Source organism: Ruditapes philippinarum, unplaced genomic scaffold (genome assembly GCF_026571515.1).
Source record: "Ruditapes philippinarum isolate M1 unplaced genomic scaffold, ASM2657151v2 ctg6435_1_1_1_1, whole genome shotgun sequence".
NCBI lineage: Eukaryota > Metazoa > Mollusca > Bivalvia > Venerida > Veneridae > Ruditapes > Ruditapes philippinarum.
The window spans coordinates 19,790-46,290 of record NW_026862727.1 but is presented as its reverse complement, the minus strand read 5'-3'; the positions used below and the strand labels follow the sequence as shown (position 1 = coordinate 46,290).

Here is a 26,501-nt window from a genome sequence, read left to right as displayed (position 1 = left end):
AAACACATGATTATTAGCTATAAAAATCACCAAATGCTTTAGAATGCTATTAAATATGAATCTATGGTATTCTAGGCATTTGAGTGAAAAGATAATTAAATTAGATGTGTAACATATTTAATTTGTGTATGAACACAACATATTCACAAAACTGTGTTCTTTCAGAATGTCTGAATTTCAATAATCCACTGCTTTAATCAATTTATATCTGTTTAAAACATTTTTATTTGTTATAATTAGTTTTTTGGGTATTTCTATGCAGAGCAAATGATAATTTGTTAACATCCATATCTTAACAAAGCTGTACTCACCAGAGCCGTTTTGTCATCCCCGGATCCAAACTGATCATCCCACTTTTCTTTCATTTCATCTAGTTGTTCCTGAAAAATTATTCTTAGTTTAGATTCAAAGACAGAAGTTCATCCAAAAGAAAAAATGAAAGTGCATACATTTTCTATACCAGTTCTGAATAAAAGAAAACTTTACTATATGTTCAATGTTGCTTTTTTTACTTGACCTGACCCGACTTCAATTGACTGCTGGGAATGAATTTAAGTTTATTTCATTTAAAACTACTGTCAGCTAATCTAACAAGTGTGTCTGGTTTCCTTACCCTTTAACCTACTTAATTTCTTAAATGGACTGGTCCACCTTCCATTTTTGGAACTGTCGATAATCAATTTAGGGGGATATCAAGATGAAATTAATTGGCCAATACTGTAGAGCCTGGTGAACGGCCAGCCTAGCTCTATAGTGGTGGCAAAGCCGGCTATTATCAGTAATAATAATTGATAACAAAAGAAAATAATATGAGAGGAAGATACAACAACCCTGGAACCAGTTAAAATAGCTGTTATAGGTAATCTAAAAGTATCGCAATTATTGTTACCTTTATTTGTATTGTTACTTTCTTCAGATCAGCGTCATCACTTTCTGTCATATCATCATCGTAGTACTCCTTGAACGGTGCACAGGTATTTGATATATGATCGAGGAATTTATTACGTGTTTCGGGACTCATACCTTCCCAGAATGACAAAATCATGACAGCTTTCTGCATTACCGCATTGGCACGTGCATTATCATATACTCTGAAAGGAACATAATAATGTATTTTCTAGAATTATTTTGGCACTAAATTTTCATTTAAATTTTCGTTTACGTCAAATTGTATTGAAATTTTCACGATCTTTCGTTTATCTGAAATATCTAACTCATTAATGCCTACAGTATTTAGAGAAAAGAAGGAAAGACAATATTACAATGTCCATCATTTTAAGCCCATGGGGCTTATTGTAACCTGCATTCAAGTTTTTTTTCCTTCAAATTGTTACACAATGGGTTATTAATTACTATACCTTTTCATAAACGTAGGTTTATATAAACATACCTTTGGAATGTATCAGAAAACAAAGCAATAAGAAGGTTCAGGCAGAGAACCGCAGACAAGAACAGCCAGGTACCAACCAAAATGTCAGCCATGATAGGATCTATAGCCTTCATTTCCTGTAAAAAAAGGTCAGAGGTCAAACATCAGATATATGTATATTTGTTTTTAAAATGAAATTATTTACACTGATTAAGTTACGAGCACCAATGTATATAGTATCATAGTTATGTTTTGCTTTAATCTGTGCACTGAATCTCAAATTTTGTATTGACACTTCTCAGATAGAAATGTTCAACCTTTAAAAAACTTTTTTTTATTTGACATATATTAAGTTATAGTGGGCTTCAGGAAGTAATAATAATTAGCCTTTGCCACCAGCTAAGGGCAAGACGGGCCTGCACACCCATGAAGTCTGGCCTGAGGCTTTAAACGTTTGGTGTCTCTATTTTTGTATTATTATGCTAAAATCCCTTAAACTTTAAAAAGACTGTTTAAAATTTAAAAAAACCGGGGTCAAAACCCATTTTCCCCCCAAAAAGGAAATGGAAATTTTTAAAGGAAGGGGTTTTTAAAATTTCCCTTTTAACGGGAAAATAGTCATCCCCATGAAACCCTTGAAAAATTTTTTTTTGGACCCTGCGTCATGAAAAAAACCAAAACTTTAAAGGGGTTTTTGGGGGCCCCGGGGGAAATGGTTTCCAAAACCAAAGCCCTGCAAAAAAATCCCGAAAAGTCTGATCGGGAAATTTTCCCATGCTTTTTCGCTTTTCATTTTCTCTACTTTTTTAAAAAGAGTTTTTTTAAGGGCAAAAAACAAAGGGACCTTTATGGGGAACCTGCGGGGTTTTGGGGGGCAGGTGGTTTTGGGACCCCTTTGTGGTCGAAAAAACCCCAATTATTTTTAGTTTTTGTCGTGAGGGGCCCTTCATTTTTATCCGATTTGCCCCCTTTTAAATTTGTTTGAAAAAAAGTAAAAAATTGGGAAGGGAATAAATGACGGTCAAAAAAAACCATGTTTTTTAGGGTTTTAAATTTTTTGGGGGAAATGATTTTTTTTCCTTGGGAAAAAACTTTTTTCCTTTCATTTTGGAGAACTTTTGGCAATATAAATGAAAAATTTATTAAAAATTAAAAACGGGTTTTTTGGGTTTTTTTTAAAATTTTTTAAAAATTGGGGACAAAGGCTGGGGGGTTTAAAAATTTCAAAAAAAAGCCATTTGGTTTTTTAACATTTTTTTAAAATTTTAACCCCACTCAAAACAAAGAAAAAGGAAAAACCCCCATCTTACTTTTCTAGGCATATTCATTTTACTAGTGTCTTTTCCCTCCAAAAAGGGAAAAAATTTTTGGGCCTAAATTAAAAAATTGAGGGAAACCCCAATTTTAAAAAGAAAAAGTTTCTGTTTTTTTAAGTTTGGGGCCCGGGAAAAGTATTTTTTCTGGGTATTTTTTGGGCCACCAAAAAATCTTCCAAAATGCCCCACACTGAAATTTTCCAAAAAAAGATTTTTTTAAATCCCCCCCCAAATAAAATTTTTTGGTTTTTTTTTTTTTGGTTTTTTTTTTTTGGTTTACGTGTTTTATTTTTCCCACCAAAAAAATTTTAAAGGTTTTCTAGGGGGAAAAAATTTTCCAAAAATTTACTGGTTTTGGGGAAAAGACCTTGGGGTTAACCTTTTAGGGCATTTTTTTGGGCCCCGAAAGGAAAGAACCCCCCAAACTTTTTCCTTCCTTTAAAGCTACCCGGGACAGTTTTTCCCACTTAAAGGGAACTAAAATTTGGTCAGTTTTTTTCAGGGGGAAATAATGTTTGGGTTTTAATTAAACCTTTTTAAAAAATGAAAACCCTTTTTTAAAAAGTGGGTTTAACAGAAAAGGGTTAAACCTTTATTGGGAAAAATAAAATTCAAAAAATAAAAAAAACCAAAACCAAAATGTTAAAAAAAATTAGGAAAAAACTTGTGAAAAAGGGAAAGAAATTTTCCAAAAAAGGAAAATTTTTAAGGGACAAAAAAGTTTAAAAATTTTAAAAAAGAAAGGGGAAAAAAATTTAAACAAAAAATTTTTTTAAAAGGGAAAGGGAAAACATAAAATAATAGTTTAAGGGTTTTTTTTTGGGCCCCATGCAATATAAAAGGGGGCGGGTTTTTAAATTTAAAAAATTTTAAAAAAAACTTATAATGGGGGGAAACCGGGAAAAAATTTTCAAAAAATTTTGGGGGGGAAAAAGGGAAATCCCCAATTGGGTTATAAAAAAAAAGGGAAAAAACTTAAAAGGGGGAAAATTTAAATTTTCAAAATCCAAGGGGAAGGGGCAAACTTAAACAGATTAAATATCATGGCCCCCAAACCACCCACAAAAAAAAAAGGGGGCCCCTGAAAAAAAAAAAATTTAAAAAAAAATTTTCATTCCCTTTAAATTTCCCTTTAAATATCCAAAAGTAAAAAAATTAATTTTTTAAATTTAAATTTAATTTTTTTCCGGGGTTTTAAAAATTTTCCCGGGGGTTTTTTTTCCCTCCACCCCCGAAAATGGCGGGGCTTTTTTTCCCAAAAAAACAGATTTTTTCCGGGGTTTCCAATTTTGATTGGGGTTTTTTTCAGATAAAATTTTTTTCCGGGGTTTTTTGGGGCCTTTGTTATATTCATTTTTTTTTTTTTTTACCTGATATTTTTGTACCCTTTTCTATTTTAAAAAAAATTCCCCCCTTTTTTTCGGGGCCAAAAAAAAACGGGGGCTAAAAAAAACAATCTTTGGGAGTCCCAACCATTTCATTTTTAACCCCGGTATTCTTTTAAAAACTGCAAATTTTAAATATAGGGGTGGCGATTTACGCCATATGGATTTTTGCTTTTTTTTTCCCCCTTAAAATTTCCCCCAAAAATGGGGGAAAAAACACGAAAAAAACAAAAAATAAGGTAAATTGTTCTTTTAATTTTTCATAAAAAGGTCATTTGTTTGTGAAAATTAAAAAAATTCAAAAATTTTTTTCAAAAAATTAAGCACCAAAAAAATTTGCAAAGGGGTCCCTTCCAAAATTAAAAGGAGGGTCACGAAAAATTTTTTGTTGTAAAAAAAAATTCCATTTTACAGAAAAAGGGGGAAAGGAAAAATTTTCAAAAATTTTTTTCCCCTGATTTTAAAAAAAATTTGGGGGGAGTTTTTTCAGAGATTTAGAGAAATTTGGGGAATATTTCAGTTTTCATCATAAAGAAACAGATACAATTTATAAAAAAGGGTTTTTAAAAAATTGTAAAGATTGATTTCTTTATTCACTCTGATATTTTTTTAAATTTTGCTCACCCAAAAAGTATAAAAACCACGAATTTACGGGAAATTTTCTCAGACAAAAAAACCTTGGGTTTAAATTTTTTTCCAAAAAAAAATTTTAAAACCCCGGGTCAGCCCAAAAACCAAAAACAAAAAAGGGGGTTTGGGGGACCAGCATAAATTTCCAAAAACCCAACCCTTGCACTTTTTCACGCGGTTTTGGGATCAGGACCCCTCCCTTTGGGCTATAAAAGTTTTTTTCTATTTTGTTAAAAAGGTATTTTAAAGGCAAAATGGGCAGGGAAATCCTGTTCAGGAGGGCGGGGGGATGGGGGCAGGCTTTTTTGGGAAACCCCATGTTTGGCCCGAAAAAACGCTTTTAATTTTGGTTTTTTTTCAGGGCGGCTCATTTTTTTTTCAATTTAAAAACCAATCTTTTTTACTTTAACCAAAAGCTTTAAAAAGGGGTTTCAAATTTTTCATCGGGGCCTTAAAGCCAAAAAAAGATGAAAAACCCCCACGGGCTGGGGAAGGACAAATGGGGGGCTCCCCGCCACGGAAAATTTAAAGTTTTGTTTTAAAAATTTTTCTGAAAACTTTTGTGTCCCAAATAACTGAAACCCAAAAACATTTGTTTAAAAAAACCAGTAAAAAACCAAATTTTCCTTTAAAAAAAAAGGGTTTAGGGGGGGGAAAAATTTTTAGGGGAAAAACTTTTTAAATAGTTTTGTATTTGGAAAGGGGGAAAAAACTGTAAATTTTAAAAAATTTTGTTTTTTTTTTTAATTTTTTCTAGGGGAAATTTTTTCTCCATTTTTAAATTAAAAAAAATCATTTTTAACTTGTAAAAGGGTAAATTTAAAAAAATAAAAAAATGTTTAAAAAACCATTTTTTAAATTAAAATTTGGGTTTAAAAAAAATGCAAAAAAATTTTACAAAATTTTTTCTTTTTTTAAATTTTTTTGGTTTTACACTTCTTTTTTTTTTCCTTTGAAAAATTTTGCAAAAATTGGATTTTCTAAAAAATTTTTTAAAAAAAAGGAATTTTAAAAAAAAACTAAAAAAACCAAAAATTGTTTAAAGGGATGGTTGCAGGTATTTTTTCCCAATTCCTTTTAACAAACATTAAAATTTTCCAAAAAAATTCAATAAAAATCTTTTTTTTATAAATTGAGAAAATTTGGGGCAAAACAATTTTTTAAAAAACCTTACCCCCTATCAAAAAAGGGTTTTCTTGTTTTAAAACTATTTTTTAAAAAGTTTTTTTGGATTTTCCTTGTTTTAAAAAAATTGTTTTTTTTCCCCCGGCCTTTTTTTGGGAGGGGCCCAAATTTTTTTAAATTTCCTTTTAAATCTACTCCTTTGGGACCCCATTTTTTTCCAAATTTAAAAAAAATTTACAACAATTTTTTTACCTTAAAATTTATAAAAGTAAACTTTAATTTTTAAAAAATTCCCCTTTTAAAAATTTTTTGGGAATTATTAAAAACTTTTTCCAAAATATTTCAACTACATTGTATTACTTTGTTTTCACAAACATTTAACTAAAAGTCTTCCCTCCCTTTGTTATTGTTTCTTTTACCAGTATCTAACCTTCTTAAATGATTTATAATGCCCACTGTATAACTTTCACTATCACTATATAATATATCTAATTTCAACTTTTTCCCTTATAGATCTTCAACCTGATGCAAAACCATCCAATAAAACTTAAACTAATATAAACATTTCAATCTAAGACCTTTATCAAAAATTCAAAACAATCACTATAATAGCTTTTGTTTAAACATGAATTGTAAAGTAAAAAAAGAAAGTTTTTTATGATATTATATTATCAAACATTTCATGTGGACGTCACTTACTATGTCACTTTCTTTAGATCTCCAGTATTCTCTGATCTCATCTATGACCTGCCACATTGTAATCCCAACAGCAGCAGCCTGTGAAATACAACAAAGTTTTATAATAATATTCAACAATTTATCATACAATGTAAAATGTTTTCTTCTCATGATGTATTTTCTTTCTTCTAGACAGGAAAAGAACTTTTCCCCTCGTGGCTTGGGGGGTGCATTTAAGGGTTGGTTGAGGTTTTAGAATTGCAGCCACTGTTTATCTCTGCATGATCGAATGAGGCAATTAAATGGGTTGGAATTACTGGAGTCTATGCATCTCTAAGCTTCAATTGTTGAGGTAGTTTTGACTCCTTGTGTTGTTTTAAGTTAGCCAAAATCATGTTTTCTGTTTCCGCACCATAAGAACTAATTTATGTTGGTGTGCTATAAAATGTGTGCCATAAAATGTATTCTATACTGATATTAACTGCAATTTTAAATAAAATTGCATGGCACAAAGGCTAGAATGTACTATAATTTTTTGCATAGGAAAATATCAGTCAAGTATTACACTGTGTGCATTAGAATGGGAAAGTGTGTCATTATTTGTTATTGCATGTCTTTTAATGTTATTGCATGTATTGAACATATGCTTAACAACATAACTCTTGTTAGGTAAATTGCTTATTAATACATAATATAAGTTTTACATTGCGTTCATACCATTACTTTGCCATCTTAAACACTGTTTAAACTTCAAAAAGTTTCATTTATAAAAAGATATTTCACTAGATATGATCGGAACAAAACATATTTAAAATAATTAATTGTACAGAAGTTGTATAAATGTGTCAAAGTGTGAATTATTTAATGGAATATATAATTACCAATAGAACAATCCTCCACCAATGTTCCGGAAGTTTATATAGATGGCGCTCATCGTACTCTATCGTAACTCCGTAAACTGTCCATAACATGATGTACACAAAATTAAACAACAATGACCCGTATGCACGCCATCTGTAACAAAACAACAGTAAACTTTCGTCAGAGAATTTCTTGTAGGATTTAATAAGAACAACAATAAACATAACACTTTCTAGTCTATAACAGATTTGATTAAAATTTATTTACATGGTAAGTTTTCGGGTTTTTTTTAGGTGTTTTTGTTTACTATCATAATAGTAAAGTTCCATCATTACAGACGGAGGAATACTGAAGGTCCAGTCTCTCAGTGCATTTTGTTAGGCACAAATGGGTGCCTGAATATCACTGGGATTCAAACTAACAGCTGTTACAGGCAAGTGAATTGTTATCTTTAAAAAATCAAATCAAATTGATCAATAACTTAGCCCTTCAGATAAAATAATTTTTCTGAAAAGTAACAAAAAATCAACAGAATAACTCAATTAATTCACAGAAAGAATCACCTTGCAAATTTCTCCCACATGATCCTGGTCAGTGTAAGCATAACTGACTGTGTCAAAATGTCATACTGTTTATACTTGACAGCAACTTGTAACTATAATAATAGAAATAATAAATGTTAATCAAACACTCAGATAACCTATATGCATAATCTTGAATAATTCCTATGAAAATCAAGCACACTGAAATAAAAATATTTTCATTGGAAAAATAATAAAGAGCATCAAAATGCAAAATTAAATTCCAAAATATCTAAAATCAAGCACACATATTTTTTGGTAAAGTGCTTGGAATTTTTTTCTAAGAATTATAATTGTCATTAAGTAATCTTAACACCTGTTAAATCAAATTTTCATATAGAAAAGAATTTTCTATGCTGTGCTAGAATATTTATATAATATATTATATTTATAATCTTTTAGCTTCTTTCCCCTTTTGTACATTTTATATGAATTTTTATTATAAGTTTAATGTACAGAGATTGAGCACTTACTGGCATCTGTGTGTAGAATTTTGGATCTTTAACTGAAAAAAAAGTTAGAGAATGCAAGGCTATATCCTGTATCATATTCTGTTTTCTTTGACTTAAAATTTTCTGATAGAATTACATTTTTCAAAATTATCTTGTACAATAATTGTGAAAAATTACATAATGTGATTTTTGGTTGTGGTATATTTTACTTGAATTCGATTAATTTCTAAGTTTTTTTCTTTATTCTTTTTTTGATGGGGTAATATGTCGCACCAACACAATATAGGTCAAATAGCGACTTTCCAGCTTCACTGGTGGAGGAAGACCTCAGGTGTCCTTCCATGCATTATTTCAGACCCAAACAGGCACCTGAGTAGAACCACTTATGTTCTGCAGCTGGCAGGATAGCTAATCCTCACATGAAAGAATCCAATTTGAACCCACAGGGGTGAGGATGAGGAGGAGTAATTTCTGAGGATGAGGGACAGAAAAGTTTTTGTCAAAGGTATGAGATTAACATTTTTTTTTTTTTTAAAAAAGGAAAGAAAATAAGCTCAGTTTCAACCTTAAAATGGCTGAAAAAATAATATTAAAATGGTAATGTAATATCTTTTAATATTTTGTACAAAATAATGAAGCAAAAATCTGTCTCTGTCAAGCAAAAGTCTAAATGTAAGAATTTGATATTTAGATAAGCCACATAATAAACTATTGCTGAAAGTGAAATATATCTAAAGTATACCTCTATCATGTGTGAGTAGATTAAGGTAGAAGTATTGTTTTCTGTTAGGACGATCCTTCAAGTGGAACTGTTGAATGGCCTCAGCAGCCTGTAAACACATAAATATTACATAACTTAGTTAATTCCTTGAAAATCATACATACAGAGTCATGGTCTTTAATACAATGCAATATTACTTGAACAAAACACATATAGATAACAACTTTATTCTTTAATCAAAATAGCTTTCAGAACAAATTATGGTACGGCATTTTGACCAAGCCAACACTAAGAGGGAAAATGTCTGCAAAACATGATAAAAGGTTAATTCTAAATTTTAAGGAACAGTTTCTGAGAATATTATTGTGTTTTAATGAAAAACCATAGACAAGTTTGAAAACTGCTTTGAAAAATTGAATTCTACCTTCTAAACACGCATATTCTGCTATATACAATTCATGATAACAAAACTAAATGCTGTTACAATACTGTTTATGGCATGGTGTAAATAGATGACAAAAATGTGACTTACAACAGGAGGCATTTTAGTGATCATCCAGGTTATTACAGATTGCCCCTTCAAATCAGTGACACCAGCAGGTGCCTCTAAATCTAACAACAACCGTGCTGTCTCACTGCGATCTAGAAAAATAAAACATTATCATAAATGCATAACTGAAGCATCACATTTCTATACTTATTTAGCATAATTATGGTGAAAGCTTGAAGCTGATTTGATCAAATTTTAAGTCTGCTTCATGTATATTCACGAGAAACTGCGTAAGGGAACCAAGTGAGGCTTGAACCAACAACCCCTAGGTTGAAAGGTAGTCAATTTAACACCACCACTAAGGCACATTTCTCCTTCCATTTTAGCTCTTTACTATTTATATGTACCAATTACAAAGAAGCAATAAATGTTGGCTGTTTTCTCACAAAAAAAGAAGATTTTCACATTCAGTAATCTTAATTTTTTCTGTAGATTATTCCCTTATCTTTATTCATTTTCAAATAAGTATAAATACTGACTTTGCTTTAAGTACTTTAAATAAAAAATAATTGAATATAGGAAGTTACAGTTTTTGGCCAGATATGTCGGCTTTCTAACCGATATTTAGCAAAGAATGTGTTTTACAACAGACTTATTAGATTTATGAAGTTTGACGCTTATCTGGGATTCATTCCTGATATATTCAGACTTTTGCAAAAGTATAATCTGTCTCATGTACTCCAGATCTATCTAAATAAAGGGACATTTCCTTCAAAAATATGTGTGGAAGCGAATATTGTTACAACATGTAATTAACCCTGATGTTCAAAACAGATATCTAAGACTTGTAGAACAGGATGAATTTGCGTTATTGCGCGAAATTTTGAAACCGAACAGTCACTGCTTATTATGGCAAACTGCCAGAGGAAATTCAAATATGACAATGCTCTGTAAAAAATTGATAGCTATCACTGGAAAAATATACTCTGCAAATTATTTACAGACATGTTCAAAATGTTCATGTGTGTCAGATGATATTATTGTACATTTTATTATCTTTTGTAATGCAAATGAAAATTAAGGAGTGCCATGTTAAATTGTTTCAACACAGTGTTTGGGCTACGTCTATTCGCAAATCTGTATTATCTTGCCTTAAAATTAACGATGTATGTTTATATAAACTTAAATGTCATTGTCACAATCAGATAAAACGATCTTGCATTTATGATTTTGTTATATTAAGTTTTTTTTTCTGATATACGAGGGGTGATCCAAAAATTCGTGGACACCCTGCATAAAACAAAAAGAAATAAAGCAAATCACATGAAATTCTAGTATCTTATTAAGTGAGCATATGTCGGCAAATTTCTTAAAATATTGTAAAGATTGTACAAGAATTAACGATTCTGCACCAGTTTATATACATAGACATGACAAAACGCAGCGCAGCTCACGACGTCACAAATGACGTTATGCTATCATAGGAAGTAATCTACGTTACCGATTTGCCTTATAACTTTTCAAAGTATTCCCCTTTAACCCGCACACATTTTCATGGCGGCGGACCCAGTCTCTAAATGTACTTGCATACCGTTCCTGGCTGAATGATGACCGTATGCATTGGGTGGCTCCTCTCAACTCGTCTAGATTGTCAAAACGTCTCCCTATCAACTCTTTCTTTAACCTGGGAAACAAGGCGAAGTCACACGGGGAAAGATCCGGCGAATATGGTGGATGACTGAGTACTTCTGCTCCAAGCTGGATTTGAATGGTCAGCTGTGTGTCCCGGGTACGGTGAGCAGGTGCATTGTCTCGCCAGGCGTCTTCCTAAGATTTACACAGAACTGTATAACTGTCCGAAGTTTTGCTGGATCCGTGACGTTCATTTTTGGTAAAGCTGTTTTTAGCACCTGTTCTTTGAAGCATGAGTGTAAAATAACCGCAACTTCAAAATATCTTCTGATACTGACAGAATGACATCATACACATCAAAACATCGTTATTATAACGTTTCTCGCAATTTTCTTTGTTTGCATAGGTTTTACATGTGTTTAAATGAGATGAAAACGTTTACATCACAGAGAAAAAGTAAGCTGCGCCGCGATTTTGATACTTAATGTTTTGATGTTGTCATATATAGATAAAAATGCAATTGGTGTTTTAAAATTTGGTCAATTTATTAAAAAGGCATTGATTTATAATATCGAAAGAGTTCACCTCGGTAGGACGTCACGTTATGGAGATACACACATTGTCCACGAATTTTTGGATCACCCCTCGTACATTGTGTTTGTGGAAATATTTTCATATAAAGAAACGATCTTAGACATCCCATCCTTAATGTTTTCGTTTAGTACAATGTCATTAATATTTGACTAGTTTGTTGACATACTACTGTATTATGTTTGTTGAATTGTCATTATTTTGTATATATGTGTGATATTTATATGTATGCTTGTTCTGCTCTTCATTCAATGGAGGAATAAAAGATATGTATATATTAGCACTTTTAACCCTTTTCATATTAAATATCTTAAATGGTTTGTTTTTCAATCAGACAAAACTGATAAAATTCCTCATTTTTAGGGAAAAATTAAAAAATATTTATATGTACTGATTGAATAGCAAACAGCTAGTACAGACCATTATCAAGATGGTACCAATGTGTCCACTAATCTTAACTGGCACTGGTTGCCAGGTCAGTATCTGTTGTCTCAAGCAGACTAAGAATCCAGTACCTAACACCTTGGCTGTATTTTTATTTTTATCTTTTTTTATCCAATTAAAATTCATTTAAGAAAGTACATCCGGCCAATGAAATCCACTAATACATACCTAGTTCAGCTGCAACATGTAAGGGTGTTCTCCCCTTGTAGTCCCTCACCATCTTGTATTTACAATGACGTTTAATGAGGGTTTTAAGAGCATCTGTGGCGTCATTTCTAGCTGCGTAGTGTACAGGTGTTTGTCGTTCTCCAGCAGTAAGAGCTTCTTTGTCAGCTGCAACAATCAAGTTAAAATAAAAATAAAAATTGAAAAAAAAAAACAACAAAAAAACTAACAAAAAACAATATTTTAATTCTAGTTATTCTGTGAAAAAGTGGCTTGAAAATTTTTTTAATCTGGCTTCAGTAACAAAGAACTAGGGTAATATTTCTAAAAAGTTATTTTGTTTCTATAATACCACATAACAAGGTGAAACTGTCAACTGCCTGCAACCTAGCTTCCATTAAGAATAGATAATTCAGCATTGTTGATAAGAACTTTGAACTCACAGACAGTGTGAGGGGCAAACAATTCAGAGCCTTAAACATAACAACTCAGTCATTTAAGCTACTTGTTTTTGAAAAAAAAAATCAACTGTAAGTACCTCCTGCATCAATCAACACATTGATCATGTCTGGATAGTTATCAGCAGCTGCAACATGGAGAGGTGTTCTGCCGAAATTGTCCGCCTTGTTCACGTCTGCATCCATGTCTATCAAAAACTTGGCAACATCAGTATGCCATTTACTTGCAACCTTAAGAAAGGAAATTGAAAAAAAGCTAAATAAAATTCACTTTCAAATGGCCTGCAGAATAATATAAATGTTTGCTAGACATTAATGTGGACATGACTTATTCATTAAATTCATTCATGGTTTCAGAGCATGTTCGTATGTTTTGTTTTAATACCATATGCACAGTATTTACCAAATTGTACAATAACCGTTAACCATTGAACCTTCTACTGGCCAACATTTATTTCATGGCAATGCCATATATTAACTCAGTTAATGTTTTTTTGTACCAACCATCTTTACAATATAACCTTTGATCTTTTCTTAACTTTTCCCCATAAAAAATCATTAATGACTCACCTCATGAAGAAGGGTCTGTCCATGTCTGTCTGTACAATTTATATCAGCACCACTGGTTACTAACGTCTCAACAAAATCTAAATCCACGACCTCATCGTCTTTTTGTGATTTTCCTAATTTGGCGAAATATTGGAGTAACGCACGATTACTTGCGCTCGACATAGACTTTGAAGTGAGCTTATCCCCGAATAACTTTTGGTTCCCACTGACAAAGTCTTCATGTATATCATCGAGACCAAGGCCGCCGATGGTTCCCCGTTTGTCTGCAGCATTTTCAGCTTCACCCACAGCAGCACCTGCAAAATTACAAAAACACAAATCAATGCATTATTTTTTTTGTTCACTACCTTAATCATTTTTCCTCCAAGAAAAATCATATATTAAAAAAATATGAAGACACACTTGAATTTGTAATTAATGTATCTAAATAATATTACATGCATCTAGTTACTGTTAAAATTTGAAAAACAAAAAAATTAATATAAAATTTCTGAACTTCAAAATATCTTAAATCCAGGAGAATAAAGAACAGTATCATATATAGATAATTTTATCTCTTCTTAGAGATCACAAAGTCATATTGTAACAGATATCAAAACAAGTTGAAGATCAAAAAGCTTGAAAATGTTAAGAAAAATGTAAGTAAAAATCATTATGGTAATTTATGTCAAACAAATATTTTTTTTTCATAATCAGCATCAAATCATGACAATGTTAATCAGTTAGACAAAAAGTAATAGGTTATTTAAAAAAAAAATATCAAAGGCTATTTATTCTTATAATAATGAATTTTACTTGTTTTGATGTTAAAGGTTGTAAGTGAAAAAGGCTAAGTTGACCAGTAACTGCAAAACAAAGGTGACACATCAAAATAGAACATACATGTATTTAGATCATTTTGACAGTTTATGATTAATTTACTTAGCCTAAATGACACCAATATAGAGCCAGGCCAGTCTACACATCTGTTCAGTCTGACCAGGTTCTATATTTTGGTAGCTCAAGTTTTGTATTTAGATATTGAAATTCCTCAAACATTGAATTGACAGTTAAAAATTCAAAGCAGGGCAAACCCATACACAAATTCAGCAGGTTAAGTATGATAATTATTTCATCATTCAGCAGGTTAAGTATGATAATTATTTCATCATTCAGCAGGTTAAGTATGATAATTATTTCATCATTCAGCAGGTTAAGTATGATAATTGTTTCATCATTAATACTAAGTCCAAGTTGATAAAACAAGGAAATAATGCACATTTCAAACAGGCAGGTAAAAATAAAAACAATTCTATTATGAAAACAATTACAATTAGAAAACAATTTAGAATAAATATAGGCAGAGACATGGAGGGGGAAAAAATATAGCAGCCAATTTAAAACAAGTCTAGCTGCAGGTAAATACAGTAGCTCTTAGTCTAGATTCACAAAATATTCTTAAGACAAATTTCTAACCTAAGAGAAATCTTACGAAATATCTTGTTTTCAAAAAATATATTAAGAAAATCTTAAGTGCAAAAAGATAGATTTTCCCCTACATAATTGGTAAGTGTCCATTTTTTCTCTTCAGTCAGTAAACATATCAAATGTTAAAGAAAAACAAGTGCATGCACATCATTATCAAATGAACGTTGCTACGGATATTTCTTATTGCGAGGAAATTTTTTATCTTTAGATAAAATTTTAACTTACAAGTGAGTTTTTGGAATTAACAAAATTTGACTTACAATTATTGCTTTTCAAAAACTTAACATAAATCGTAAGATCTTTTCTAAAATTGACTGCTGACCTTTATATAACTGACATGCATCATAAGACCTCATAGACCTTTTTGTAATCTATTAAATCACCTTCTTATTTATTATGCATATTATGAACTCTGTCACAGAATACAATAATACAGGGGGGCAGGGGGGGGGGGGGGTGCTAAGGGAGTTAGAAGAGCAACTAAGACAGAAAAACAAGGCCTTTAACACAGACAACAAGGTTACGCACAACAAGGTAAGAATACTGCAAAGTTTCATTGCTCTTGACAAAGACACATAACACAATAAAGTGGATCAGTTAGTGAATAAGTTTAAAAAAAAAAAACATGACATCACAAAGTCATTCAGGTTAATGAAAATTTTGCTTTTGTTGTTGTTAGGTTTATGTTTTTGTTAACAGTATAGGATTCACTTTTAATATAATAAAAAAAAAAGTTTGTTTGAAAACTCAATTCTATATTAAAGACTATACCAGGTTTCTGCCTACTGTCATGCTCATCAAATCCACATGGATCTATTCAAGTTGAACAACAAAACAGAATGTGAACAGAACTTTTGCTTGTTCATATAGATATAATACAATAATGGTGCAATATTGTATAATTTTATAAGCTTTGCATATGATTTTAAATCAAAAATCATTTCATGTTGTTATGTAAATTATATAAATAATACCTACCACAATATGCATTATTTTATCACCATTCTATGACGAAATTTAATATCAGTGAGTTGTTTCAAATTCAATGGATACATTTCATAGCAGTGATGACAAAAAATGGTCAAATTTTAGTAAATCATGCAAAGGTCATTTATAAACGGGACACAACATATTTGTATACACAGAACATGTATTTTACTAAAATCATTAAAACAGGTATGAAAATGAATTATATACAAGAAATTAGAAGTAATTATCCATATATATATAATGGTGTATCATCCAATATCAATGTCTTGTCAATATGCTTAATGCACCGAATCAACGACAGCTCTAACTGCAATCTAACAGTCATTGCAGGGGCATAGAAAAAAATAAAGGGACTAACACAGAAATAAACTTAAATATCAAAACTAGGAATTACAATACTATTACAACTAAATATAAATTCCAGATATAGAAATTATACAACTACCAGTATTTCATAGCATGCTGTATAATTATGTTTTACAGTGAACTAAAATATATATGGGTTTAAACATTAAGGGCTAGATAATCCTTATAAAATGTATACAATTTTTTATATGTACCAAAACTGAATATTCAAAAGTAAATTTTTCTGTTTAATGATAGATCCACAATTTTAAAATAGATAAGAGCACATCTGGTACCTCAATTATTATTATATAATGTTCAACAACAGTACTGTATCAGAAAATTAATTCTTGGCTCAGTGGTAATAAGCATTTACAGTGTGTTTATATATACGCAAAAACGTTCAAGTTAGAATCCCACATAAAGTACTGGTAGAACTTTTAAATGCATTAGCATCTTTATGTTATATTTTGATTTTTAAAAAAGTTTGTAAATTAAAATTCTTTCACTAGTGTAAATTTGTAGGATTTCTTTTTGTGTTTTCCAAAAAAAATTCCTCCTTCAAAAATGACTGTTCATAAACCCAACCATTAATGTTCTCTTAAAATGCCTCTTTTAAAAATGATAACTCATAATCTAATCATTAATATTTTCTATCAGAAAACTGAAATTATACTGGTTCAATAAAAACGGCATCTTTTATGATGAAACAGGCCATCATTATATTATTATGTACAGTACCTTATATATAGGTGACATATGCTATTATATACTGTCATTGCATGTATATCAATTAAATCATTCTAGAATTTAGAGTCAGGTTCCATTAACCCCTTTCAAGCATAAAGAAAGCAGACCCTGAGTCATCAGGCATGTCATTGTTTTATACTTGATGGTTTTTCTAGATTTAATACTTAAAAGGTCTGAAACTAAAGTAAGAAGGGTCCCGATGAAACATATAATAAATAGAAACAAAAAATAAATAAATCAAGCAAATAAGTCTGGTACCACTAGCAATGAAACTTTTATAAATTATTCTTCTCCCAAAAACATTATTTTTTTATCTAAAATCACTTATACTACTTACACTTACTTCCGAAAACATAACTCATATGTTATACAAAACGTTAATTGTCAATATTAAAACCTGTGTTATATTTTGGATTATCTGCCCTTTTAATACCAAAAATAAACTAAAGGATTGATTACAATATTCTACAACAATAGTGGCAGCGTCTTAACATACATACCGCTCACAAGCCGCACTGTTGTCGCAAAAACAGAAAGAATTAGTAGACATATTAAGAACTAACTTAACATATAAACCGTGGGTTACATGTACAATATGAATTCTGATCAGTAAATATCTGAGCCGCGCCATGACAAAACCAACGTAATGCGTTTGCGACCAGCATGGATCCAGATCAGCCTGCGCATCCTCACAGTCTGATCAGGATCCTTGCTGTTTGCTTACCAACTCTATTACAAGAAGAGAAACTGAAAGCAAACAGCATGGATCCTGATCAGACTGCGCGGATGTGCAGGCTGGTCTGGATCCATGCTGGTGGTAAACACACTATGTTGGTTTTGTCGTGACGTTGCTCATTTCTTCTCTAGGGTGTTTAATGAAATCAGTTTTGTATTAAAGGTTAAACTGTAGTATAGTTATGTTATACAAAATTTTTTAAAAAGTATTACTGAGTCTTCTTAGAAGCACTATGTTAGTCATGTAAATATGATACTAAAATAGCCTTGTTCCATCTTCTGTACAGACAGACTTAGAATAATCAGACCTATTGTCAAGATAATTATTATCAAGACAAATAGAGATATGTACACCTGCTTCCACAGTACTAAGGTATGATTATTTGTGTTACTTAGAGCAAATGTAAATTATTTAGAACATTATCATTTTTTTATAACATGTGTTTTATAAGAAAACTTATAACAACAAGAGCTGTCCGTAAGACAGCGCGCTCGACTTTTTTATTGCTTGCCAATAAAAAAAGTTTTTGCAGTAAAAGGCAATACAAGAATCTCTGTATTTTTAAAGTGAACTAGTTGTTTGATACCCTTGAATATTACAGCAATGTTTATATGACATAATTTATGGTAAAGTGAACAAGTGGATAGGAATGAATTTTTTTAGATTTTTTAAGTTTTTTAGTGCTTGCCTATAATACAAAACATTGACAGTTAAGGGCCATAATTCAAATAAAATCTTTGACAGAATTACCTTCTCCTGGACATGTTTGGGAATCATGATTGTAAACAAGTATTCCAACTTTCAAATTAATATCTCAAACAGTTCAGTCAAAAAGTGGACTGGTACTAAAAACTTAACCAAGATTCTAAGTCGATAAAAGGCCTTAATTTTTAAAACAAATCCTTGACAGAGTTACCTTCTCTTGCGTACAGATGGGGGTAATGATGTGAAATAGCATTAAAAGTTTCAAAGCAATATCTCAAAGGTTAAGGCAATAAGTGGATTTTACCCATATTCAATGTATTTTCTAAGTCAAAAAGGGGCATAATTCTGTCAAAAACCTTGACAGAGTTATGTCCTCTTGTCTGTTGATGAAGGTCGTGATGGTAAACAAGTATGGTCAGTTTCAAAGCAATACCTCCAATGGTTTTGAAATAAAGTGAGGTGGTACAAAAAACTTAACCAAGCTCAATACACTTTCTAAGTCAAAAAAGGCCATAATTCTGTCAAAAACCTTGACAGAGTTATGTACTCTTGTCTGTAGATGGAGGTTATGATGGTGAACAAGTATGGTAAGTTTCAAAGCCATACTTGTAATACTTCTGAAATAAAGTGGGGTGGTACGAAAAACTTAACCAAGGTGTGACGCCAACGCCGACGCCGACGCCGGGGCGAGTAGGATAGCTCCCCTTTTCATAGAAAAGTCGAGCTAAAAACCACTTGAGAAAAAATATTATCATTCTATTTCAAAATCTTGCTTATCTTTTTAACTGAAATATTCCCAATTTTCTTTGATATTTTTTTCCCAAGCTAGACAAAAAAAGGCCTTAAGATTATTAAACAGACTGCTATTGAGTTATTCTTTACTATATTTTAACAAAATGAAAAACAATAATTTTAATAGATCATGCTTGATACATAATTTCTATACTGTATACACGTATATTGTATAATTGAAAAAATGAATTTTAAATGGGATGACATGCTATGCTACTGTGATCTAACTGCAAAAATATCCATTAAGCAAAATGAATTGTGCACTGTAATTTTTCCCATTGTCCTGTGAACAGTAAAGAAACAGTAATTGAAATAGACTTTTGATTCTATGGTAAAACAGTCTATGATGATAATTCCGAATATTTGATAATAAGAAAATTTTCACTGAGAAACACTAAATATTAATTATTTCCTTTCACAGACAAACATTAGTATGTTGCTTTAGGTTACAATACCACTTAGAATTGAAGATTTACTTTTTACAATGCTACTTTGAATTGAAGATTTACTTTTTTAAGTAAAAAATATGTCCTAAAAAAGAACAAGTAATACTATGTGGTGTATAGAGCAATATTTATGATCTATCATGCAAATACAGTGTTATTTGTTATTAGCATGCAAGTTGTATCATAACATCTAATTGGAAAATAACAGATCTGTAAATAGAATTATATAGCCTTATGTCATGTTGAGGTAAACTTAATGCAGACTTTAATTGACTTAGCAATTTTAAGTCAGTAATTTCTTGACCTGGCCTTTCCACATCACTATGCAGTAAATAAAAAAGAAATGTTTTGTAGTTACGAGGGTTGTTCAAAAAGTAATAGGACTGGGAGTCTTGCGTATTCAAATTTCATTCAATTTAGAATATTTTCATATGTACAGCAATTGTAAAATGTTTTCTACAAATCAAACATACGTTTTTTAATCTATTGTGCTAAACGCGCTTTTCCTTTTCTATTGAATAACCATGGTAACACGCACCCGGCGCAGCACATAAATATAGTTATTGGAGCTAAGTTCTACTTCTAATTTATTCATAAAAAACTATTTGTTTTCCCCTGTATTCCATCAATACGTTGACATATATTATTGTGACATTATGTCCAAATTTGACGTCATTCGGACATGAAATGGCCTATTTATTAAGTTTTGAACAGCAGCGGTCATAGCGTTAAATGTAGAAATATGACATTTGTTAACAAACAGAAAATGTGTGCCATCGTTAAATTTTGCCAACAGATTGACTATAATCATTCAGATACACACAAAATGATAAAATAAACTAAGGAAAATTATCCTGCCATCAGGACACTTGTTTTCAGCTGGCACAAGCAATTCAAAAACTGCAAATACAAGATCACTAACGAGAAAGGGCGAGGATGAAAGTTGAAAATTGACGGGACGTTAGTGACGTCAATTGCAAAAGCGCTACAAAAGAATCCCCGGTAAACGGTACTGTTTATCGTTGTTTATCGTTTTTACGAACTGTTTATCGTTGTTTGTATCTGCTTCGTGTCTACTTATTCAGTTTTAAACAAAGGATTGTAAATAAGAAATTTGTTATAAACACTATTTTATTGTATTTAACTAGATATACGTGTAATCAATAAATTAATGTAATAGTTAAATAATTAGTAGTGTTTCCCAAAAACTTGTTTTAATAAACGACTGTGCTAAGTAGAAAAGGATACTTTTCAATTGAGAAATATTTTTATTGTTGTGTATATATTAATCATATTGTTTTAAAAACATACAATGGCATGAGTAAATTAATAAAATAAATTGCTTTTGCTTTCACATTTTCAGTCCTATTGAGTTCCAAGGTTACTAAAAAAACTAGAGAAAACCCGGAGAATGGCCGGCTATCGGGCATTTATTTTATTTATTTATTTTTTTTTTTGAAACAGTGGAACGATAATGTGATTGCTTTTTTCTTGCTTCATCTCCACATATGAGGCAAAGTAAAAATTACATGACTCATACACCTAGAAACTAGGGAGACTACTTTCTGAAAGAATGACGCTTATTACAATTTCGATTTATTTTACGACGTCATGAACGTCAATTATTGTATTGTTAGCGTGCGCCGCGTTTCGTACCCCTTGTCATTTGAAAATTTCACAGAAATTTCATTTGTTTACATTTTGTTTTGATTTTTTCACTGTATATAGAGAACATGTTCCGATATTTGTCTCATGTAAAATTTTGTACGTAAATTTAAAAATGTGAACAGTAGAGCTGCAGTCCTATTACTTTTTGAACAACCCTCGTATTACTTTGATTTTGCTCAATTAACATTAGCTTTAGGTATGTTAATGATAATTTTAATAAACATTATATTTAGGTAGGTCTAAGATTATTATGCTAAATTAGCATTATATTTAGGTGTGTTAATACTAATTCTGCTGAATTAAGGCTATATTTAGATATGTGCATGATAATTATGCTGAATTAGCATTTTATTTGTCTATGATAATTATGATGAATTAGCATTAAACATGTCTCTGATAATTATGCTAACTAAACATTGTATTTAGATAATGTCTATGATAATTATGCTAAATTAGCATTATATTTAGGTATGTTAATACTAATCATACTGAATAAGTATTATATACAGGCAATCTTTAATAATTAATAAAATGCTGAAATAGCATTTATTTATAAATATTCAGTCCTTTTTTTTCATGGAAAGATGAACTGAAAATCCTTATCATACAGACTGTGTCATAATCAATCAAGCTATGACAGTGTTGCAAAATCTTCATATTTGGGTAAAAAAGGATGATTCAACATTTACAATGATAACAGAGTTTCTGAAAAAAATATCTACTATTGCATGGGAGATTAAAAGAAAAATTAAACCAAAATATTGGACAGTTCAATTTAAACCTATACAATCTAATAATAAAAGCTGACTAACATTTCATATACAAAAATTATGTTATTAACTTATCAAACATGCAAAGCATTATTTTATATATTTTTTTATAAATTTGCTCTCTACTTGTTCTATTTTTAAGCAGTTGTTTCTATGGTTACGAAACACTTACAACATAGATTTTCCAAATCAAATTCTCGTCCTATGTGAAGTGTACATGCATAAGGTGAGGAATATGAACAAAACAAAATTCTTTAATAACATAAAATAAAATGAGCCTTACCATGACAAAATCAACATAGTGTGTTTGCTACCAGCATGGATCCAGACCAGCCTGCGCATCTGCACAGTCTGATCAGGATCCATGCTGTTCGCTATCAGTTTCTCTACTTGTAATTGCTGGGTTTGTAAGCGAACAGCATGGATCCTGATCAGACTGTGTGGATGTTCAGGCTGGTCTGGATCCATGCTGGTTGCAAACGCACTATGTTGGTTTTGTCATGGAGCGGCTCAAATTTATAAAAATATGCTAAAAAATGCCATAGGTGCTTTAAGATAGAACCATTTACCTCCTATGTTCACTTCTATATAGTAAAGAATAGCATCATTAAAGATAAGGGAAATAGAGAGACATAACAATGAGGATGCCACTCAATGTGTCAACAATTTACCTTTCGCTATCACTCTTACACAACTTTTAATTGCATCTATATAAAGTTAAACAAATCATGTACACCTTAATAACTATTCTCATTATTTTTTAAACCCATTACTTCATAGATGATTTAAGATCGTTATACATTGTAAGTACCATAAAATTCATAAGTTGATAAGGTTAAAAGCACACCAATATTTAAGATAAGTCTGACTGTAAAACTGAATCATTTTAATGAAGCCGGAAGATTCAAGTCCTTAAGATTTTTGCTAAAACACCCTAATTATCTTAAATGAACATGTTCATCCTTCACTCTGGACAATTCACCATTTTAAGGGAAAATTAAAAAAAAAATTGTGCTTACAAAATAGCTTACAGTGCAGGATATGAACAAATGGCACAAATGTACTAACTGATTGTAGTCTGCACTCATCAATTTTTTCCTTCTTTGTTTGGATCTGGTAATTGGGCCATTCCCTATCTAAAATACCCACATTTTGTCCCAATTCCAATCCAAAAAAATTTCAAAATATAAGCTTGAGATATCATATTCCCTAAGTAATGAATCTCCGAAAAAATACTTGATTAAAATTTAGTATGCATTAATTGATACAAAAAAAAGATTTAATTCAGAGCCATATAAAAATATTTAAGTATATTGTATATTTAATAGACCTTATTACAATGAAAAAGCATGCCTATGAAGTAATGGGCTTTCAGCTAAATTAGTCGAAATCTCTGTTAACTTCTGATAGATTGTCTCCCCTACATAATTTATATGAAGATGTATCTAGTTTAAACACCATCCTACATTAATTCACTTATATCTTTTCAATCATTTTTCCCCATAACATTATAATGCTCATCCGTTATCATAGTAACCAAAATGCCAATATATTTACCTTTAAACTTTAGATACAAATAAATAGGACATTAATTAAGTGGAATCTAAATATGTTAATTAACAAAATGGTAGTAGTTTTAAAACCATTAATAAAGACATTATAGTAACAAGTCCCTATTGTCAGATAGATAAAGATGAAAATATTATTTGCACTTACTGTTCTTTTTCCTTTTTCTTTTTCTATTAACAAAATCCCTCCATTTTGAGGCAGTTATCCTTACATCAATAAGGTTTTGTAAAGCTTTGGACCTTGTATTATTGTTTTTAGATTGTACATCTCTAATGTTGTTTAAAAATGGACTGAAATTACAAATAATGTTGTTTTTAGAAATACCATTTGAATTATAAACACTAATTCAGTTAAATATTTGAAATCTTTATAAGATTCCCTAGTTGCTTTTGAAACTTGTTGCTTTTGAAACTTAGCGTGACATTTAATTGTTGACCGTTTTTCTACTAAACTCTCTGTGCAATAGCACCTTTAATGAGAAGTGTAAGACACAAGTAATGTCCAAAGCCAGTCTGGATTACCATCAAGCCTGATCAGACTCAATTTACTTCTCACTCATTGATTTTATTATCATGATAGCAAATCGCATATACTTATGTACTATTAACGGACAGTTTAGGTGTATAATTTATAAAACTCAAAAGTATTATAAAAGACGGTCACAGGTGTGTACTACGTACACCAACAAACAGCAATGGGAAATACAGATGATTATTAATTTTTATGTTAAATTGTTTTATTTGCATGACTTTTGTAATTGTATCCAGCTGTCATTTGTGTCAACAGGAAATTGATAAAATAATAATACATGAAATCTGAATATAAGCTTTCATACATGTCCTACTTTTCAATAAAGTATCCATTATTTTAACAGAATTCCTAAGATATATTAAACAAAAGCTTGATAAAATTCTTATTTATACAATGATACATGTATGTTTTCATCTGCACTACTTAGTTTTTAAAAAGTTACAACAGAACACTTAATTCAAAAGTAAATTTACGTTATGAAAATTAATTTCTTGTGCACCTAATCATCAAACAAAAGTATCTCATATTCATAAAAAATACACACCTCACTTTGTTTCTAACAGAATTAGATGCAGGTTCTAGTTCAAAACTATCATTGACAAGGCCAACCTTGTTTCTCTTCCCCTTCTTTTTCCCATCCTTACTTTCTCGGTCCATGTTGGTGCCCTAAAAAAATGTTTAAAGAATTCAATTTTTTAATCATTGCTAAAAACTTTTAGGAGCAAGTTTAATTAACAAAGGAACAGTTTGATTGATATATTGACAAGCTAGACCAAATAGAAATATGACTGTTTTACACAGAATTTCTTTTTTTCACTTACAGGTAAAAACAGTTCACTTATTATGGAAAATTTCAATGCAGTCAATTAATTTTCCACTCAAACCACTGTCTAATGAAATTAAAAATAGCTGTAAAAAATTGATAATTAAATAGCTGATTAAAAATTCAACAGTGACAAAAGCAATTCATTTAAGCCAGTCCCTCAAGAATTATTAAACATCCTTTATGTACAAAGACTTTGTATTATAAGGACATACAGTTCTGACCATTGTTAGAATCAAACTCAGGACACCTTAATTAAGAGGTAGGCACCTTAACTTTAAGGTTTCAGTATCAGTGATTCTCTCACACTGTCATCAAATTATCATCAAGTTAACTCAGGTGTAGCAGATTGTTTCCCTTAATTTTTTTTTGAATATTTTCTTTGGTCATGTGAAAACCTGAGAGACAAATGAAAATACTCCATACAAAAATAAAGTGATCTGCTGCCACAGTAACTTTCATTATTTGACATATGAGAAAAAGGTTCCTTAAAGTTTCATATGATGATTTGACTGAACAGTTATTCAAATAATTTTTTAATTTTATCGTATTTAAATGCTGAATACAAAATAGTCACGAGTGCTAAAAATGAGCAGTAATTAGCAAACCATTACTAAATATCTATTTATCATTTTTTTTTAATTTGCAAAGTGACCAATCAACAGATCCCTCTCCCCCATCCCCACAAAAAAAACAACAAGAACAAAACAGAAGTTATATGGAGTCATTGGTTCTCACTATGTCTTATTGCCCAAATCATGCATAGATTAAAAACCTGTAAAGATTTATCTATACATGTAAATGTTGACAAAACAGTGGTATTCTAATACTGTCTAATACTTCAATATACAATTATCAAATACTTCAATATACAATTATCAAAAACAAGGTGCCCGAATTATATGACACATTTAAAATGGTGTTTATGACAAAAAATACAGTGGAAGTAATTGCAATTATATATGAGAAAAAAAAGTGTAAAATCAATCAACCTTTACTTTAAACAGAGTACAGGCAGCGAAATAAAATTGTGTTCAGACTAATTGAGACTGGCATCCGCCATTGTTATTTACCTTATTGCCACTGACGACACAAATCACTGTTTTCCTGCTTAAATATAAAGCGGACTATACGAGCCGGTAACCTGTCCGTGAAATACGAACTGAGGGCATTACACGAAATGTTAAGTCAATTAACTATGTTAATAATTCTATTCTTCAGTCAAATAGTCTAAATGAGGGCTGTAGTTAATTATTCTGTGTTATAAAGTTTAAGTTCTCTTTTTTAAGTTTAAGCTTTATCCAGTTTAAGTGGGCGTGGATGGTGGCTTACCACTTAATTACCACATTTACCATTGTTCATGTACAGGGCTAAATCAAACAAAAATTGCAACATTTTCAATGCGTAATCTGAATCTGCATTGTTTCCATTTTATCCATGT

The 26,501-nt window shown here is 30.7% G+C and overlaps 1 protein-coding gene across 1 annotated transcript; it reads right to left on the bottom strand.

The window, feature by feature from the left end:
* Positions 1-311: 311 nt before the first annotated feature.
* On the bottom strand, positions 312-26,145 carry LOC132720011 (uncharacterized; the record flags this gene model as incomplete). Its single annotated transcript, XM_060703986.1, has 16 exons — positions 26,053-26,145; positions 24,782-24,903; positions 23,854-23,996; positions 15,707-15,748; positions 13,469-13,764; positions 12,979-13,129; positions 12,444-12,608; positions 9,651-9,760; positions 9,140-9,227; positions 8,419-8,450; positions 7,928-8,019; positions 7,385-7,517; positions 6,525-6,602; positions 1,391-1,506; positions 890-1,091; positions 312-380 (listed from the first exon to the last, which is right to left on the bottom strand). Coding segments are annotated over exons 2-16 (1,830 nt in total), but the record flags the coding sequence as incomplete, so codon positions are not given.
* Between the last annotated feature and the right edge of the window lie 356 nt (positions 26,146-26,501).